We start from the raw sequence: 21867 nt of genomic DNA, 5'->3' as shown, positions 1-21867 counted from the left end.
CTGCATAATGCTGGGGTGTCCTACTGCATAATGCTGCGGTGTCCTACTGCATAATGCTGCGGGTCCTACTGCATAATTCTGTGGTGTCCTACTGCATAATGCTGGGGTGTCCTACTGCATAATGCTGGGGTGTCCTACTGCATAATTCTGCGGTGTCAACATGTTTAACTCTGAGCCACCATCTCTGTTTTCCTCTGGTGTATTTCTACTGTTCTGGTCCTGTTTATCATGCAGTTCTGGTCTGTCTCTCTATCTCCCCTCTCCCTCCATCCTCTCCAGACCCAGAGCCAGTGACAGGGGACATGGAGTCAGCCATGGCTGTGGAGCTCAACCCCTGGGTGGACTATGAGTTCAGGGTGGTGGCCAGTAACGCTATTGGAACAGGAGACCCCAGTACCCCATCCAGGGGGGTCCGGACTAAAGAAGCAGGTAACTTTAGTGTGTGTGTGTGTGTGTGTGTGTGTGTGTGTGTGTGTGTGTGTGTGTGTGTCTGGTCGGGGTGTGGGTCCAGTTGGGTGAGAATGTACAGTATTTAACTGACTACATTTCAATCGAAAGTAATTGTTTTCTCACTAAGCAAAAGCATCACGTGTTTTACTAATGTTTTTTTCTTACTTAACGAGCAAAACAAAAGAACCCGTTTCAGCAGTAAACAAATTCTAGACTAGAAATATTCAAGCATTCATGAAATCAGTATATCCTGTTAAAAACGCAATGCAGATAAAGCAGCTAGTGAAATAGTTGGCCTTCCCTGTAGCTCAGTTGGTAGAGCATGGTGTTTGCAACACCAGGGTTGTGGGTTTGATTCCCATGGGGGGCCAGCACAGAAAAAAATGTATGAAATTGTATGAAATGTATGCATTCACTACTGTAAGTCGCTCTGGATAAGAGCGTCTGCTAAATCACTAAAAAATGTAAAAAAATGTAAATAGACTATTTACACCAGTGAACTTTGCTAGGGTGTTTGCGTCCCAAATGGCACCCTATTCCCTATGTAGTCCACTACCTTTGACCAGGGCCCATAGGGTCCCTATTCCCTATGTAGTCCACTACCTTTGACCAGGGCCCATAGGGTTCCTATTCCCTATGTAGTCCACTACCTTTGACCAGGGCCCATAGGGTTCCTATTTCCTATGTAGTCCACTACCTTTGACCAGGGCCCATAGGGTTCCTATTCCCTATGTAGTCCACTACCTTTGACCAGGGCCCATAGGGTTCCTATTCCCTATGTAGTCCACTACCTGTGACCAGGGCCCATAGGGTTCCATTTGGGATGTAGCCTGTTTCTGTTCCAAACTGTGCGTATGTATGTGATACAAACCGGGGATTGTTTTCCAGAAATATAATATATAAACCTGGCAAGGGCTGAGGCGCTGAGTCGCTGAGTGGCTGAGTGGCTGACGCTATAAGACTCTGAGTCAATATGGAGGCTATATACAGGGGGTACAGGTACAGAGTCAATGTGGAGACTATATACAGGGGGTACCGGTACAGAGTCAATGTGGAGGCTATATACAGGGGGCACCGGTTAGTCAAGGTAAATGAGATAATATGTACATGTAAGTAGAGGTAAAGTGACTATATGTAGATAAACAGAGTAGCAGCAGAGTAAAAAGGGGGGTGGGTCACAATGCAAATAGTCCAGGCAGCCATTTGATTAGCTGTTCAGGAGTCTTATGGCTTGGGGGTAGAAGCTGTTTTCGAAGCCTCTTGGACCTAGACTTGGAGCTCCGGTACAGGTAGCAGAGAGAACAGTCTATGACTGGCGTGGCTGGAGTCTTTGACAATTTTTAGGGCCTTCCTCTGACACCGCCTGGCATAGGGGTCCTGGATGGCAGGAAGCTTAGCCCTACTGATGTACTGGGCCATACGCACTACCCTCTCCCTGCAGCAATGTTCCAACATCTAGTGGAAAGCCTTACCAGAAGAGTGGAGGCTGTTATAGCAGTAAAGGGGGGGACCAACTCCATATTAATGCCTATGGGTTTGGAATGAGATGTTGAATGAGGAGGTGTCTATGAGATGTTGGATGAGGAGGTGTCTATGAGATGTTGGATGAGGAGGTGTCCATGAGATGTTAGATGAGGAGGTGTCCATGAGATGTTGGATGAGGAGGTGTCCATGAGATGTTGGATGAGGAGGTGTCCATGAGATGTTGCATGATGAGGTGTCCACACACTGTATATTATGAATAGTGATTCTTAATAAATAAAAAGTATTCTAAATGGCATATAGTCGAATAACTCTACTTTTATGATTCCTTTTGGGGTTCTTGGGACAAGAGCTATGGGTCACCGATACTGTAGATCTACTGGTATTGAAGCTTGTTTTTCCACATTTCAACTGGTCTTAAGTCTCTTCAGATGAGTAGAGCTATGGGTTGAGTAGAGTTGAATTGACTTGGTAAATAACAGTCAGCTATGGTCTTGCAGGAGAGAATATATGACGTGTGATGGCTGGTGTTGTTTTCTTGTGTCCAAACATCCAGTCCCCTCAGTGGCCCCAGCTAACGTCAGTGGAGGGAACGGCCGCAGGCATGAACTGGTCACCTCCTGGGAGGTGAGGGCATTTTTGTTTACCTTTAATCCTCAACAACACTGCCCTCGCTAGCTCACACACACACACACACACACACACTCACTCTCTCTCATATACACTAACCCTAACCCTCTTAACCCCACTCCATAAAACAGATCTCTCCTATTTCAGGCGCTTAGTGTCGTGACTATACTTTCATTAATCTGATGACTGTTATTTATTCAATCCATTAACTATGTTTAATTGTTTCCCGATTAAATTAATCATGTAACAATTAACACATTATGAATTTGGGGCACCACGGAAGAAGTTGTTAACAAGTTACTATCTCCCAAAATAAACTCAAGAAGATATACAGTTCAAGTCAGAAGTTTACATACACCTTAGCCAAATACATTTAAACTCAGTTTTTCACAATTCCTGGCATTTAATCCTAGTAAAAATTCCCTGTCTTAGGATCACCATTTTATTTTAAGAATGTGACATGTCAGGATAATAGGAGAATGATTTATTTCAGCTTTTATTTCTTTCATCACATTCCCAGTGGGTCAGAAGTTTACAGACACTGAATTGGTATTTGGTAGCATTGCCTTTTAAATTGTTTAACTTGGGTCAAACGTTTCGGGTTGCCTTCCACAAGCTTCCCACAATAAGTTGGGTGAATTTTGGCCCATTCCTCCTGACAGAGCTGATGTAATTGATTCAGGTTTGTAGGCCTCCTTGCTTGCAAACACTTTTTCAGTTCTGCCCACAAATTTTCTATGGGATTGAGGTCAGGGCTTTGTGATGGCCACTCCAATACCTTGACTTTGCTGTCCTTAAGCCATTTTGCCACAACTTTGGAAGTATGCTTGGGGTCATTGTCCATTTGGAAGACCCATTTGCGACCAAACTTTAACTTCCTGACTGATGTCTTGAGATGTTGCTTCAATATATCCACATAATTTTCTTTCCTCATGATGCCATCCAATTTGTGAAGTGCACCAGTCCCTCCTGCAGCAAAGCACCCCGCACAACATGATGCTGCCACCCCTGTGCTTCACGGTTGGGATGGTGTTCTTCGGCTTGCAAGCTTCCCCCTTTTTCCTCCAATCATAACTTTGGTCCTTATGGCCAAACAGTTCTATTTTTGTTTCATCAGATTAGAGGACATTTCTCCAAAAAGTACTATCTTTGTCTCCATGTGCAGTTGCAAACCGTAGTCTGGCTTTTTTATGGCGGTTTTGAAGCAGTGGCTTCTTCCTTGCTGAGCGGCCTTTCAGGTTATGTCAATATAGGACTCATTTTACTGTGGACATAGATAATTTTGTACCTGTTTCCTCCAGCATCTTCACAAGGTCCTTTGCTGTTGTTCTGGGATTGATTTGCACTTTCTGCACCAAAGTGCGTTCATCTCTAGGAGACAGAACGCGTCTCCTTCCTGAGCAGTTTGATAGCTGCATGGTCCCATGGTGTTTATACTTGCGTACTATTGTTTGTTTTCTGAGGTCTTGGCTGATTTCTTTTGGTTTTCCCATGATGTCAAGCCAAGGCACTGAGTTTGAAGGTAGGCCTTGAAATACATCCACAGGAACACCACCAGTTGACTCAAATTATGTAATTTAGCCTTTCAGAAGCTTCTAAAGCCATGACATCATTTTCTGGAGTTTTCCAAGCTGTTTAAAGGCACAGTCAACTTAGTGTATATAAACTTCTGACCCACTGGAATTGTGATACAGTGAATTATAAGTGAAATAATCTGTCTGTAAACAATTTTTTGGAAAATTACTTGTGTCATGCACAAAGTAGATGTCCTAAATTACTCGCCAAAACTATAGGTTGTTAACAAGAAATTTGTGGAGTGGTTGAAAAAATGAGTTTTAATGACTGTAACATAAGTGTATGTAAACTTCCGACTTCAACTGTATATATATGTTATAAACCAGTAAGTCACTTATCATTACCTCATATCAGTTCTCATTCTGAACAGTCGTAACTTTCTTGGATCTGCAAGAACTCGAGCCTTTGCTGCTTATTCAGTACTACACAAATGGGTTTAATCAATTCTTTACAAACAAACTAAATAATAACACAGAATACACATACACACGTACATGAGACAAAAGTCCCATTAATGATATACCTTGCACACGAACCACCTCCCGTTTTGGGATAAGAAGTAATGAATGTATTTACGTGTCGATGTCTTTGTTCGTCGTCTATATCTTTTGAAACCAATCAATCCTTCTATGGGGAAGGGGTCGATTGGTGTAAGGCTTTTAGATGCACCAATGATTGTCTGAGATGGGATTTTCTCCTTCCCGCCTCGTGTCTTTAGTCAGAGTTTGACACACTTTACACACACGGCTGCAGACAGGCGGTATGTTACGGTATGGTCTGGCAGGAGAGGTTATCTTCTTCACCTCGTGTTGGTTCAATGTTTCAACCATTCCCCATATGTAACTAACGCTCCACGCTTTCCTGGTCTGGTAGGTGAGGTTATCTTCTCATCTAGTGTTGAGGTTGAGCGCTTCAGAGTTTCTAACCATTTCAACGTGTGGACCATGGTCATTGATCCAAACCGATTGCACAGGGCTTGAGTCAGAATAAGGCCTTAAACTGACTATAAAGATAGCATATATACATACCCAAAGCCTGAAGCTACTACCCACAGCCTGGAGCTACTACCCACAGCCTGGAGTTACAACCCATAGCCTGGAGCTACTACCCACAGCCTGGAGCTACTACCCACAGCCTGGAGCTACTACCCACAGCCTGGAGCTTCTACCCTCAGCCTGGAGCTTCTAACCACAGCCTGGAGCTACTACCCACAGCCTGGAGCTACTACCCACAGCCTGGAGCTACTACCCACAGCCCGGAGCTGCTACCCTCAGCCTGGAGCTTCTAACCACAGCCTGGAGCTACTACCCACAGCCTGGAGCTACTACCCACAGCCTGGAGCTACTACCAACAGCCTGGAGCTACTACCCACAGCCTGGAGCTGCTACCCACAGCCTGGAGCTACTACCCACAGCCTGGAGCTGCTACCCACAGCCTGGAGCTGCTACCCACAGCCTGGAGCTGCTACCCACAGCCTGGAGCTACTACCCATAGCCTGGAGCTACTAACCACAGCCTGGAGCTACTACCCACAGCCTGGAGCTGCTACCCACAGCGTGGAGCTGCTACCCACAGCCTGGAGCTACTACCCACAGCCTGGAGCTACTAACCACAGCCTGGAGCTGCTACCCACAGGATCAATGACAAGTTGGCATTATAATGGCAATGTTTGGGACTATCACTGACTTTGTGGAAGAGAACGAGGACTGGATGGAATATGTGGAAAGTTTGGAACACTATTTATTTGGTAAATGGAATTACAGATGAGGCCAAACAGTACTCTATTCTCTTGAGTGTGTGTAGGACTAGAACTTGCAAGCTAATGAGGAATTTGGCTGCACCATGGAAAAAAATCATTTTGTGGGTCTAGTTGCTCTCGTTCAGACTCACCACAATCCAACGCCTTCAATGATTATCCAGAGGTTCAAATTTAACTGCCTTTTTCGGAAAACAGGTCAGTCTGTTGCTGACTTTTGTTGCTGAATTACGTGAGCTCTCTGAACATTGTGCGTTTGGGGCTGTGTTAGAGGACATGTGACATATTAGTCTGTGGCATTCAAGACGGCACACAGCGCCGTTTGCTGGGGAAGCCACACTGACTATCAAGAGAACATTGGGATGGAGATGGCCGCTAGTACTGTAAAAATATGCAAAAGGCAGGCCAACAGTGGAAGTGGTGCAGCGCATCAGGTGACTAAAAGAGGCGGCAGGAAAAAGGGGAAAAGCAGTGGAATGTTTCAGAGGTGGAGGAACACATTATGCAAACAACTGGAAGTTCAAGGGTACTGTCTGTCACAATTGCAACAAAAAGGGACATTTAGCTAACAAATGCAGGGGTCCTAGGAGCAAGCCAGAGGGTGGGCAGACTGGACAGCGCAAGTTCACAGCACCACCTAGAGAGCACAGAGGAGGAGAAAGAGCATTGTTCCTACAACATGTTTAATGTGAGGGAGCCGCGCGCTGAGCCTATCTATGCTACAGTGGAGGTAGATGGAAAGCAGATGAGGATGGAGGTTGACACAGGGGGCCTCTGCCTCTGTTATCAGTGAGGAGACCTACAAACAAATGTGGGTTTCAAAACAGGCTTTCGCCCTCACTCCGGCAGGGATCAGACTGTGTATGTACAACGGGGAGATCATACCATTGCTGGGGGCTCTGGAGGTGGACATTGCATACAACAGCCATGAAGCGAGAGCACGGCTCCTGGTGGTAAAAAGCAATGGGCCTAGTTTACTAGGACGTGACTGGCTCACCAAAATATCACTGAACTTTTTCAAGCCCAGGACAGTGCCTTACGCCGTTAAAAAGAAAGTGGAGGATGAGTGAACTACTATGGTAAGTTCCTCCCTGTGCTGTCAACAGTGTTAGCTCCACTTTATCAGCTGCTCCACAAAGACTGTAAATGAAACTTGGGGAAAGCTCAAGAGAGGAAGAGAAAGCACTACTACAATCAGCACAACTGCTGGTTCATTTTTATCAAGACAAGTCATGTGACACCTCGCCCTATGGCGTCGGGGCAGTACTCTCTCATCAGATGGAGGACGGGTCAGAGAAACCCATTGGATTCACATTACACACGCTGACAAGTTCTGAGAAGGGTTATTCACAGTTAGACAAGGAAGGTCTGGCCATAGTTTTTGCTTTGAAACGCTTTCATTAGTACTGACCACAAACCACTGATGAGACTTTTCAGTGAATCAAGATGCATTGCTTACATGGCTTCAGCGCTGGGTCCACACACCGTCAGCTTACCAGTACACAATCGTGTACAGAGCGGGGAAGGACAATGCAAATGCAGACGCACTCAGCCATCTGCCGCTACCAGAGATGCCCGCCACAACTGTGGTGCCTCCCGAGACAATTTTCCTAATGGAGAGATTGTCAAACTCATCTGTGAATGCCAAATAGATCAAACAGTGGACAGATCGGGTTCCTATCCTGGCCCAGGTGAAAAGGTTCCTTATGCAGGGTTGGCCTCCTGTCATAGAGGATGATGGACTGAGACCTTCTGCAAAGTATTAAACTGAGCTGAGTGTGCAGGATGGCTGCATACCCTGGGGGTCCAGAGTGGTTGTTCCACCCCCTGGCCGTGCACAAGTCATGGATGAGATCCATGAGGCTCACCCGGGTGCTTCCTGGGTGAAAGGTTTAGCCAGATCTTACATCCGGTGGCCTAACATGGAGCAGGACGTAGAAAACAAAGTGAAATCATGTTCTGAGTGCCAGATCAACCATAAGATGGCTCCGCCCATGCCACTACATCTGTGGGAGTGGCCTGACCGCCCTTTCATGGATCACATGTTCCTTGTCATGGTGGACACGCACTCCAAGTGGCTGGAGGCTCGCATCATGAGCAACATCACAGCGACCACAACCATCCCAAAGCTTCGGCAGGTGTTTGCAATCCATAGTCTGCCTGACTCTTTTGTGTTTGACAATGCAACAACCTTCCCCTGTGATTTGTTCCAAGAATTCATGCGGAGAAACGGGATTCGCCATTTCCGCAGCGCTCCGTTTCACCCGTCCTCGAACGGCTTAGCGGAGCGGGCTTTGCAGACACTGAAAGAGGGGCTCAAAAAGATGACTGGGGGAACCATCACAACTAAGCTCTCTCGGTTCTTGTTCCAGTACCGCATCACGCCACAAACAACAACAGGACAGGCTCCAGCGGTGATGTTAATGGGCAGAAAGCCAAAAGCTCACCTTGATCTACTGCGTCCGGACATCAAAGCACAAGTGGAACGGAAGCAGGAGAAACAAAAAGAGAGACCTGACCACCACGCGAGGGAGAGACAGTTAAAACCCAATGACACTGTCTACATCCGCAACTTCACAAGCAGCCAACGCTGGTTGCCAGGTATCATTCTGAGTCAGAGTGGTCCCGTCTCCTGTGTGGTGACTGATGATCGTGTAGAGGGCTCTGTGTGTCTTTCATTAGGTACCTCTCATCGTTGCCGGGGAATTATTGTCAGATGTTTCAACTTGACTGAGCATAGTTTATGGATGATGTGTGTAGATTACTAAGCATGTAAGGAATCACTGTGGCTAATGATTATGTGGAGCTACTCCTTGTGATCTTATGTCATGTGTGGTTAATGAGGATTCCATTATGAATGAGGCTCCTCTCTCCAGAGAAGATACTGTATACGGTGTTGGAATCGGCTAACCTTTGAACATTGAGATATTAAATAAATGACAGAGGCAATACCTTGAATAGAAAGAGTTTTGTAAAAAGCCAGAAGGCTTTGGAATGTGTTTGATGGAGGAGAGGAGAGTGATGTGTTGATATAGGGAAGACAGATGGATATCTGTGGGTCAGGAGGTAAGGGGTGAGGTCAGTTCCCCTTAAGGGAGTAATCAGGGTTGCTATCTGGTTACCTTATTTCCTGTGGAGCCATAAACTGTAAAGAAGAGGAGTGTCTTAACTAGGATGTATGTGAACTGTGATGTCTGAAATGTTTTGCTGTCTGTTTTCAGCTGTACAGAACCTTTGGGAAGAATAAACTTGGTTAAAGCTTCTCTAGTGTCTGTGGGTTATTTACTCTGAAAAATAAGAACCCAACAACTGTAAGGACTCTGTATGGAGAATATAGTGATCTGATGTCCACTGCTTAAGGACACAACAGCATACAGTACATAAGAATAACCTCGCTACACATTGAAATGGATATCAGCCCAACATAATCACATGGATATCAGCCCAACATAATCACATGGATATCAGCCCAACATAATCACATGTATATCAGCCCAACATAATCATACAGATATCAGCCCAACATAATCACATCAATATCAGCCCAACATAAACACATGGATATCTGCCCAACATAATCACATGGATATCAGCCCAACATAAAGATATGGATATCAGCCCAACATAATATTTTGGATATCAGCTCAACATAATCACATGGATATCAGCCCAACATAATCACATGGATATCAGCCCAACATAATCACATGGATATCAGCCCAACATAATCACATCGATATCAGCCCAACATAATCACATCAATATCAGCCCAACATAATCACATGGATATCAGCCCAACATAATCACATGGATATCAGCCCAACATAATCACATCGATATCAGCCCAACATAATCACATGGATATCAGCCCAACATAAATATAGGGATATCATCCCAACATAATCACATGGATATCAGCCCAACATAAATATAGGGATATCAGCCCAACATAATCACATGGATATCAGCCCAATATAATCACATGGATATCAGCCCAACATAATCACATGGATATCAGCCCAACATAAATATAGGGATATCATCCCAACATAATCACATGGATATCAGCCCAACATAAATATAGGGATATCAGCCCAACATAATCACATGGATATCATCCCAACATAATCACATGGATATCATCCCAACATAATCACATCAATATCAGCCCAACATAATCACATGGATATCAGCCCAACATAATCATACAGATATCATCCCAACATAATCATATGGATATCTGCCCAACATAATCACATGGATATCAGCCCAACATAAATATAGGGATATCAGCCCAACATAATCACATGGATATCATCCCAACATAATCACATGGATATCATCCCAACATAATCACATGGATATCAGCCCAACATAATCACATGGATATCAGCCCAACATAATCACATGGATATCATCCCAACATAATCACATGGATATCATCCCAACATAATCACATGGATATCATCCCAACATAATCACATGGATATCAGCCCAACATAATCACATGGATATCAGCCCAACATAATCACATGGATATCAGCCCAACATAATCATATGGATATCAGCCCAACATAATCATACAGATATCAGCCCAACATAATCACATGGATATCAGCCCGACATAATCACATGGATATCAGCCCAACATAATCACATGGATATCATCACAACATAATCACATGGATATCAGCCCAACATAATCACATAAATATCAGCCCAACATAATCACATGGATATCAGCCCAACATAATCACATGGATATCAGCCCAACATAATCACATGGATATCAGCCCAACATAATCACATGGATATCAGCCCAACATAATCACATGGATATCAGCCCAACATAATCACATGGATATCATCCCAACATAATCACATGGATATCAGCCCAACATAAATATAGGGATATCAGCCCAACATAATCACATGGATATCAGCCCAACATAATCACATGGATATCAGCCCAACATAAATATAGGGATATCAGCCCAACATAATCACATGGATATCATCCCAACATAATCACATGGATATCAGCCCAACATAATCACATGGATATCATCCCAACATAATCACATGGATATCAGCCCAACATAATCACATGGATATCAGCCCAACATAATCATATGGATATCAGCCCAACATAATCATACAGATATCAGCCCAACATAATCACATGGATATCAGCCCAACATAATATTCTGGATATCATCCCAACATAATCACATGGATATCAGCCCAACATAATATTCTGGATATCAGCCCAACATAATATTCTGGATATCATCCCAACATAATCACATGGATATCAGCCCAACATAATATTCTGGATATCAGCCCAACATAATATTCTGGATATCATCCCAACATAATCACATGGATATCAGCCCAACATAATATTCTGGATATCATCCCAACATAATCACATGGATATCAGCCCAACATAATATTCTGGATATCAGCCCAACATAATCATACAGATATCAGCCCAACATAATCACATGGATATCAGCCCAACATAATATTCTGGATATCATCCCAACATAATCACATGGATATCAGCCCAACATAATATTCTGGATATCATCCCAACATAATCACATGGATATCAGCCCAACATAATATTCTGGATATCAGCCCAACATAATCACATGGATATCATCCCAACATAATCATATGGATATCAGCTCAACATAATATTCTGGATATCATCCCAACATAATGTGTGGTTCTGGCATACTGTATGGCTTAATTGCATATCAAAACAATTGCTATATCCCTCTCTTACTATGTAAAACATTTATATGAATCTAATAAATTGTTATTTATTTTGATTCTAAGTAGTTTTTCCCTTCTTGTGAAGGGAAGTAGTTTTCCCCTCTGCAGTGATTTGGTTTATTCAGTAGTCAGTTTCAGTTCATATTTAGCTGTTATTTAGTGGAAAATTTGGGTAATATTTGGTAAGATCTCTTACAAGATTATGTCGTACCAAATGGCAGTTAGTGGTGTTTGTTTCAGATGACCTGCTTATACAAGGGACAAACCTGTTACTGCAACATTATTTAAAGCTGTTACATGTTTGTTGACATCTGATGGAGTGTATTGTTGTGTGCAAACAGTTCTGTTGGTAGATTTTAGTTAGTGTGTGTGGTGCCTGCAGTTTTTTTTGTCTTATCTGCAGCAGTGTGGAATGAATGATTATGAAGCTGTGGTCTCCATAGAGAGCAGTAATGATCATTAACCTTCAGTCTCCATCCAATCCCCCATAAAGCCATGCAGGGATGTTTAGGAACATCTGCTGTCCCTCTTCTTCTTTACAATGCTGCTACAAAACGTCATCATTCTCCCACCATGTTACCACCATATTAGCGTGGAATGTTTGTCATCTGAGAGAGCACCTTTGGCTCTATCTGAAGAGTAGTGGGGATAGAGAATTGGTTGAGTGTCAAATGGCACCCTAGTGAACTATTTTTGACCAGGACCCATAAGGATTTGTTCAAAAGTAGTGCACTATTTGGGAATAGGGTGCCATTTGGGATGCAGAATTGTGATTGTGCAGAGGAAAGGAGGTGTAGTCAAGTGAACAAAGCTGTAGCATATGAAATGGGGGCAGTTAAAGGTGCTATTGACTGGGGAATGAGGGACCAGATGTGGATGTAGGTGATGGATATTCTTATTAAGTACATTATGCAGGTCCAACTGTCACTGGGGCTGTGTCCCTATATATCACCTAGGGTTCATGGTCAAAAGTAGTACACTATATAAGGAATAGGGTGCCATTTGGGTCGCAAAGAAGGAAAATAACATTCACATTGAGGAGAAATACACCTTAGTGTAGAATTATGGGTGTCATAGGCCCAGGTTCCAGATAGTAGGATGTTTATCAGCCCAGGTTCCAGATAGTAGGATGTTTATCAGCCCAGGTTCCAGATAGTAGGATGTTTATCAGCCCAGGTTCCAGATAGTAGGATATTTATCAGCCCAGGTTCCAGATAGTAGGATGTTTATCAGCCCAGGTTACAGATAGTAGGATGTTTATCAGCCCATGTTCCAGATAGTAGGATGTTTATCAGCCCAGGTTCCAGATAATAGGATGTTTATCAGCCCAGGTTCCAGATAGTAGGATGTTTATCAGCCCAGGTTCCAGATAGTAGGATATTTATCAGCCCAGGTTCCAGATAGTAGGATGTTTATCAGCCCAGGTTCCAGATAGTAGGATGTTTATCAGCCCAGGTTCCAGGTAGTAGGATATTTATCAGCCCATGTTCCAGATAGTAGGATATTTATCAGCCCAGGTTCCAGATAGTAGGATGTTTATCAGCCCAGGTTCCAGATAGTAGGATGTTTATCAGCCCAGGTTCTAGATAGTAGGATATTTATCAGCCCAGGTTCCAGATAGTAGGATGTTTATCTGAGCTGTTAGGCGGTGCTCTGCTGTTCGGCGGTGCTCTGCTGTTCGGCGGTGCTCTGCTGTTCGGCGGTGCTCTGCTCTTCGACGGTGCTCTGCTCTTCGACGGTGCTCTGCTGGTCGGCGGTGCTCTGCTGTTAGACGGTGCTCTGCTGTTAGGCGGTGCTCTGCTGTTCGGCGGTGCTCTGCTGTTAGGCGGTGCTCTGCTGTTCGGCGGTGCTCTGCTGTTAGGCGGTGCTCTGCTGTTCGGCGGTGCTCTGCTCTTCGACGGTGCTCTGCTGTTCGGCGGTGCTCTGCTGTTAGACGGTGCTCTGCTGTTAGACGGTGCTCTGCTGTTAGGCGGTGCTCTGCTGTTCGGCGGTGCTCTGCTGTTAGGCGATGCTCTGCTGTTCGGCGGTGCTCTGCTGTTCGGCGGTGCTCTGCTGTTCGGCGGTGCTCTGCTGTTCGGCGGTGCTCTGCTGTTAGGCGGTGCTCTGCTGTTAGGCGGTGCTCTGCTGTTAGGCGGTGCTCTGCTGTTCGGCGGTGCTCTGCTGTTCGGCGGTGCTCTGCTGTTAGGCGGTGCTCTGCTGTTAGGCGGTGCTCTGATATTCAGCGGTGCTCTGCTGTTAGGCGGTGCTCTGCTGTTCGGCGGTGCTCTGCTGTTAGGCGGTGCTCTGCTGTTAGGCGGTGCTCTGCTGTTCGGCGGTGCTCTGCTGTTAGGCGGTGCTCTGCTGTTAGGCGGTGCTCTGCTGTTCGGCGGTGCTCTGCTGTTCAGCGGTGCTCTGCTGTTAGGCGGTGCTCTGCTGTTTGGTGGTGCTCTGCTGTTAGGCGGTGCTCTGCTGTTCGGCGGTGAACCTCTCAGGAAGAGGCCTCCCGAGTGGCGCAGTGGTCTAACGCACTGCATTGCAGTGCTAGCTGCATTGCAGTGCTAGCTGCGTCACTACAGATACTTGTTCGATCTCAGGGTGTGTTGAAGCCGGGCGCAACTGGGAGACCCATGAGGTGGCGCACAATTGCCCCAGCTTCGTATGGGTTAGGTGAGGGTTTGGCCGGCCGGGTTGTCCTTGTACCATCGCACTCTAGCGACTCCTGTGGTGGGCCAGGCGCATGCACGCTGACACGGTCACCAGGTGTACAGTGTGTCCTCCAGGCACATTGGTGCGGCTGGCTTCCGGATAAAGCTAGCATTGTGTCAAGAAGCAGTGTGGCAAGGCGGGGTCGTGTTTCGGAGGATGCACAGCTCTCAACCTTTTTCTCTCCCGAGTCCGTACGGGAGTTGCAGCGATGGGACAAGACTGTAACTACCAATTTCGATATCACAATATTGTGGAGAAAAACAGGAAATACATTTAAAACAGTTTTTATTATAATAAATAAAATAAAAAATAACCTCGTAGGAAGGTCATTAGACTACCAACAGAATAATCATTACACCTAGATCTGCGTCTACGCTGACAGTTCATTTATCTGGATCTACGCTGACAGTTTTATTACAAACCACTGTAAATGTTTGTCCAAAAAGTACCAGTAGCACAAAATGGTGTCGGTTATGGCAATCTTGATCCGTGAGTGCTTTGTGTTTTTTTTGCATGTGGTTATGATTATGCTTTATAACATTTACTTAAAAATATGCGAAGGTAACACGATAGCATTTGTTATGGAACAAGAGAGAATTTCAAACAGAAAGAGATGCACCACATTGGATGCGTGTGTTCTGTTCTAAAGAGGTGATCACCTGCTCCACATTTAATGGAATCTATTAGACAAGATAGGAATTTAATATAAAAATGTTAGCTGCCAGAATTAAATTTTGGTCTAAATGAAATAAACACCTGCACCATCAGTGTCTTGGCATCAGGTCTGTCTGTCATTATGTAATGTGATGATTTGCAACAGGCTTTAGAATGATAGTGTTCCCTCCATGTGTGAGCCAAATGATCCAGCTCTGCCGAGGGAGAGTGGAGGTGGAAGGAGTTGGAATTCACAACTCAACCCTCCGTGAGGACCAATCACGATGGCTGGATGATTAATTAACTACGGTGTTCCTAGAAAACGGATTAGCTTCCATCAAACTGTCATTATCAGAGCTGGCTAGGTGGGGAGGGGGCTACTTGGGCTAGGCTGGCTACGGGGGGGCTGCTTGGGCTAGGCTTGCTACGGGGGGCTGCTAGGGCTGCTACGGGGGGGCTGGGCTGCTACGGGGGGGCTGGGCTGGCTACGGGGGGGGCTAGGCTGCTACGGGGGGCTAGGCTGCTACGGGGGGCTAGGCTGCTACGGGGGGCTAGGCTGCTACGGGGGGGCTAGGCTGCTACGGGGGGCTAGGCTGGCTACGGGGGGCTAGGCTGCTACGGGGGGCTAGGCTGTTGCGGGGGGCTAGGCTGCTGCGGGCGGCTAGGCTGCTACGGGGGGGCTAGGCTGGCTACGGGGGGCTAGGCTGCTACGGGGGGGCTGGGCTGGCTACGGGGAGGCTGCTAGGGATAGGCTGGCTACGGGGGGCTGCTAGGGATAGGCTGGCTACGGGGGGCTGCTTGGGATTAGGCTGGCTACAGGGGGCTGCTAGGGATAGGCTGGCTACGGGGGGCTGCTAGGGATAGGCTGGCTACGGGGGGCTGCTAGGGATAGGCTGGCTACGGGGGGGCTGCTAGGGATAGGCTGGCTACGGGGGGGCTGCTAGGGATAGGCTGGCTACGGGGGGCTGCTAGATATAGGCTGGCTACGGGGGGGCTGCTAGGGATAGGCTGGCTACGGGGGGCTGCTAGGGATAGGCTGGCTACCTGGGGGGGGCTGCTAGCGATAGGCTGGCTACCTGGGGGGGGCTGCTAGGTCTAGGCTGGCTACGGGGGGGCTACTAGGGATAGGCTGGCTACGGGGGGGCTGCCTGGGATAGGCTAGCTACGGAGGTGGGGCTGCTAGGGGGGGCTGCTTGGTATACGCTGGCTAGGAGGGGCTGCTAGGGCTTGGCTGGCTACAGGGGGGTCTAGGCTGGCTACGCGGGGGGGCTGCTAGTCTAGGCTGGTTGGGAGGGGCTAGGGCTAGGCTGGCTAGGGTGGGCTGCTTGGGGTAGGCTTGCTACGGAAGGGGGGCTGCTAGGGATAGGCTGGTTGGGAGGGGCTAGGGCTATGCTGGCTAGGGGGGGCTGCTTGGGGTACGCTGGCTAGGGGGGGCTGCTAGGGCTGGGCTGGCTAGGGGGGCTGCTAGGGCTGGGCTGGCTAGGGGGGCTGCTAGGGATAAGCTGGCTAGGTTGCATGGGCTCTACAGTGTCACAGAATGACCAAACTATGTAAAACTTCAACATATACAACTAGTGGGATCTGAACCATTTAGAATATATTCCGATCCTGGCTGAAGAAACAGGGGGTCAAGGAGAGAGGATATATTCAGATCCTGGCTGAAGAAACTGGGGGTCAAGGAGAGAGGATATATTCAGATCCTGGCTGAAGAAACTGGGGGTCAAGGAGAGAGGATATATTCAGATCCTGGCTGAAGGAACAGGGGGTCAAGGAGAGAGGATATATTCAGATCCTGGCTGAAGGAACAGGGGGTCAAGGAGAGAGGATATATTCAGATCCTGGCTGAAGGAACTGGGGGTCAAGGAGAGAGGATATATTCAGATCCTGGCTGAAGGAACAGGGGGACAAGGAGAGAGGATATATTCAGATCCTGGCTGAAGGAACAGGGGGTCAAGGAGAGAGGATATATGACTTCAAACCCCAACAGTGACAGCACACAGAGCTAAAGTCTAGGCATTCACTCGTGGGAGCTAACACACCTCTACCAGTCTCAGAAAAGGTTTATCAGACCAAAATCTAGCAGTCATCCTCTGTATTAAGTTAGGGGTCTCCCCCTCAGTGGGTGGTAGCAGGCCTGCTGGGTGTCTCTCCCTCAGTGGCTCTGTCTGGGTGACTGAGAGGGCATCTGTAATGGTCTACTCAGTAGTCTCCTAGAGAGGGAGCAGCCATCACACACACACACACACACACACACACACACACACACACACACACACACACACACACACACACACACACACACACACACACACACACACACACACACACACACACACACGCACACACACTCACACACACATTCATCCTGCTTAAGAGCCTTCTAGTGCCACACACACACATTCATCCTACTTAATAACCTGACTGAGCCCACTACCTTGGCTGCTCCAGCCCCATCCCCAGCCCCAGCCCCAGCCCTCTCATACACACATTCATCCTACTTAATAACCTGACTGAGCCCACTAACCTTGGCTGCTCCAGCCCCATCCCCAGCCCCAGCCCTCTCATACACACATTAATCCTACTTAATAACCTGACTGAGCCCACTAACTTGGCTGCTCCAGCCCCATCCCCATCCCCAGCCCTCTCACACACACATTCATCCTACTTAATAACCTGACTGAGCCCACTACCTTGGCTGCTCCAGCCCCATCCCCAGCCCTCTCATACACACATTCATCCTACTTAATAACCTGACTGAGCCCAGTACCTTGGCTGCTCCAGCCCCATCCCCATCCCCAGCCCTCCATACACACTTCCACCTATCAACCTCAGCCCCACTACCTTGGCTGCTCCAGCCCCATCCCAGCCCCATCTCCCATCCCCATCCACATTCATCCTCAATCACCTGACCAGCCCCACCACCTTGGCTGCTCCAGCCCCATCCCCAGCCCCATCCCCAGCCCTCTCATCCCCATTCATCCCCACTTAATAACCTGACTGAGCCCACTACCTTGGCTGCCCCAGCCCCATCCCCATTCCCAGCCCCTCTCATACACACTTCATCCCCTTAATAACCTGACTGAGCCCACTACCTTGGCTGCCCCAGCCCCATCCCCAGCCCCAGCCCTCTCATCCACACATATCCTCTAACCTGACTGCCCCACTACCTTGCTGCCCCAGCCCCAGCCCCATCCCCAGCCCCTCTCATCACACATCCATCCTACTTAATAACCTGACCCAGCCCACTACCTTGGCTGCCCCAGCCCCATCCCCAGCCCCAGCCCTCTCATCCCCACATTAATCCTCCTATAACCTGACTAGTCCACTACCTTGGCTGCTCCAGCCCCATCCCCATCCCCAGCCCCAGCCCCATCCCATACACACATTCATCCTCACCCTGACTGAGCCCACTACCTTGGCTGCTCCCAGCCCCATCCCTCCCAGCCCCAGCCCTCTCATCACCACATTAATCCCCAGCCCAATCCTGACTGAGCCCACTCCTTGCTGCCCCAGCCCCATCCCCAGCCCCTCTCATACACACTTCATCCACTTATAACCTGACCGAGCCCCAGAACCTTGGCTGCTCCCAGCCCCATCCCCAGCCCCCTCATACACACATTAATCCCCACTAATAACCTGACTGAGCCCCACTACCTTGGCTGCCCCAGCCCCAGCCCCAGCCCCATCCCCATCCCCATCCCCATCCCCCATCCCCAGCCCCAGCCCCATCCCCAGCCCCCAGCCCCATCCCCATCCCCATCCCCAGCCCCATCCCCCATCCCCCATCCCCATCCCCAGCCCCAGCCCCATCCCCAGCCCCATCCCCATCCCCATCCCCATCCCCAGCCCCATCCCCAGCCCCCATCCCCATCCCCAGCCCCAGCCCCAGCCCCCAGCCCCATCCCCATCCCCAGCCCCAGCCCCCATCCCCATCCCCATCCCCATCCCCAGCCCCATCCCCATCCCCATCCCCATCCCCAGCCCCAGCCCCATCCCCAGCCCCAGCCCCATCCCCAGCCCCATCCCCATCCCCATCCCCATCCCCAGCCCCAGCCCCCAGCCCCCATCCCCATCCCCATCCCCAGCCCCATCCCCAGCCCCAGCCCCAGCCCCATCCCCAGCCCCAGCCCCATCCCCAGCCCCAGCCCCAGCCCCAGCCCCAGCCCCCAGCCCCATCCCCAGCCCCATCCCCATCCCCTCACACACTCTGGCTGCCAGAAGCAGCTCGCACACGCTCCTGCTCTGTCTGTTTCAATATTAATCTCTATTGATCGCAGACATGCTGCAGACTTCCTGATTTATATCCAGAATCATTTAGCTGCATCTGGAGCCAGGTATGCGTTCCCAATGGGACCTTATTCCCTAATAATGCAGGACCCATAGGGCTCTGGTCAAATGTAGTACACTATATAGGGACTTGGGTATCGTTTAGGACATAGCCCGGGAGAAGTAGGGCAGAAATAATCTGACTCAAAATGACAAGTCCCGAGAAAGTAAGTCCTCATGTAAGAAAGCCATGAGGACATTGACTGGTGATACCGACCAAATGGATGATCATCATCGATGAGTGATCAGTTGTTACATCAGTGTTCGGTTTAAAGTGATTCATCAATTCACTTGTATCTATAGCAAGGGAATCAGAATCAATCCACTTGTATCTATAGTAAGGGAATCCGAATATCGCATTTCCAACCTCTCAATGTGAGAAAGACGGTGGTAGGTTTGACATTGGGAAAACCAAACTCAAGAGATGAACAATCAACGTTTACAAAATATTCACACAATAGCTTACACCCCTAGGAATTTACCAAAAGTAAATCCTGGATGTGCTTTATAGAGAGACGGGATATCTTCAAAAACAACACCGGTAAACCCTGTGTGTTATCGAGAGACGGGATATCTTCAGAAACAACACCAGTAAACCCTGTGCTTTATCGAGAGACGGGATATCTTCAGAAACAACACCAGTAAACCCTGTACTTTATCGAGAGACGGGATATCTTCAGAAACAACACCAGTAAACCCTGTGCTTTATCGAGAGACGGGATATCTTCAGAAACAACACCAGTAAACCCTGTGCTTTATCGAGAGACGGGATATCTTCAGAAACAACACCAGTAAACCCTGTGTGTTATAGAGAGACGGGATATCTTCAAAAACAACACCGGTAAACCCTGTGTGTTATCGAGAGACGGGATATCTTCAGAAACAACACCAGTAAACCCTGTGTGTTATAGAGAGACGGGATATCTTCAGAAACAACACCAGTAAACCCTGTGCTTTATCGAGAGACGGGATATCTTCAGAAACAACACCAGTAAACCCTGTGCTTTATCGAGAGACGGGATATCTTCAGAAACAACACCAGTAAACCCTGTGCTTTATCGAGAGACGGGATATCTTCAGAAACAACACCAGTAAACCCTGTGCTTTATCGAGAGACGGGATATCTTCAGAAACAACACCAGTAAACCCTGTGCTTTATCGAGAGACGGGATATCTTCAGAAACAACACCAGTAAACCCTGTGCTTTATCGAGAGACGGGATATCTTCAGAAACAACACCAAAGTGTTACTTGCTGATCACAATGACCAGAAGTTAGATTACAGCTGGGGAGCTACTGGGATTCAGCTGTGACTTTGTGACATCTTGATTTAATTACTGTCTGTTTAGTGTTTCATTTGCAGACATTCATATAATCACATCACCAAAGAGGTTATTGAAAAAAAGATATGGAAATGAAGCATGCGACTAATACAAAATGTAATAAATTGATTTGATTTATCGATAAACAGATGATGGTATTGTGTCATAGGGGCCATACCCTCCACTACACCACTGTAAGGGAGGTTTACGTGTGTTTACCCTCCACTACACCACTGTAAGGGAGGTTTAGGTGTGTTTACCCTCCACTACACCACTGTACGGGAGGTTTACGTGTGTTTACCCTCCACTACACCACTGTAAGGGAGGTTTACGTGTGTTTACCCTCCACTATACCACTGTAAGGGAGGTTTACGTGTGTTTACCCTCCACTATACCACTGTAGAGGAGGTTTACGTGTGTTTACCCTCCACTACACCACTGTAAGGGAGGTTTACGTGTGTTTACCCTCCACTACACCACTGTAGAGGAGGTTTACGTGTGTTTACCCTCCACTACACCACTGTAGAGGAGGTTTACGTGTGTTTACCCTCCACTATACCACTGTAGAGGAGGTTTACGTGTGTTTACCCTCCACTACACCACTGTAGAGGAGGTTTACGTGTGTTTACCCTCCACTACACCACTGTAGAGGAGGTTTACGTGTGTTTACCCTCCACTACACCACTGTAGAGGAGGTTTACGTGTGTTTACCCTCCACTACACCACTGTAGAGGAGGTTTACGTGTGTTTACCCTCCACTACACCACTGTAGAGGAGGTTTACGTGTGTTTACCCTCCACTACACCACTGTAGAGGAGGTTTACGTGTGTTTACCCTCCACTACACCACTGTATGGGAGGTTTACCTATATGTAAAGTGTTTACGTGTGTTTACCCTCCACTACACCACTATAAAGGAGGCACACCTATACACCTGACTGTCAACGTGGGTCTCCTGCATGCCACAAGACTGTGTTAGTCCCCCAAGCTAGAGACAAACATTACAATTAGTGTTCAAGTTGGATTAGATGAGATGCACTTATCTGCTCTACTGCATGGGCAGGTCTTTATTGTAAAAGATAATGTGTTCTAAATGACTTAGCTGGTTAAATCAAGGTTAAATAAAGGCAGTCTGTTCTGAATCAGTTGGTCTCCCATGCAGAACACTGTATTAATATTCCTGTATAGAGGCAGTCTGTTCTGAAT

General features: G+C 47.6%; 1 protein-coding gene across 1 annotated transcript in view; it reads left to right on the top strand.

Annotated features, from left to right (window-relative positions):
• The window catches only part of LOC106613405 (contactin-5), a 507858-nt gene that overhangs the window by 443123 nt on the left and 42868 nt on the right, over window positions 1–21867 (top strand). Inside the window, exons 17-18 of the mRNA XM_045724946.1 lie at window positions 280–429; window positions 2489–2559. Of these exons, the coding sequence (XP_045580902.1) occupies window positions 280–429; window positions 2489–2559 (221 nt within the window). The remainder of the gene's footprint in view (window positions 1–279; window positions 430–2488; window positions 2560–21867) is intronic.

The sequence above is a fragment of the Salmo salar genome, chromosome ssa09, assembly GCF_905237065.1.
Source record: "Salmo salar chromosome ssa09, Ssal_v3.1, whole genome shotgun sequence".
Taxonomy (NCBI): domain Eukaryota; kingdom Metazoa; phylum Chordata; class Actinopteri; order Salmoniformes; family Salmonidae; genus Salmo; species Salmo salar.
Note: the sequence above shows the minus strand (reverse complement) of the source record. Positions and strands in the feature narration are given on the sequence as shown.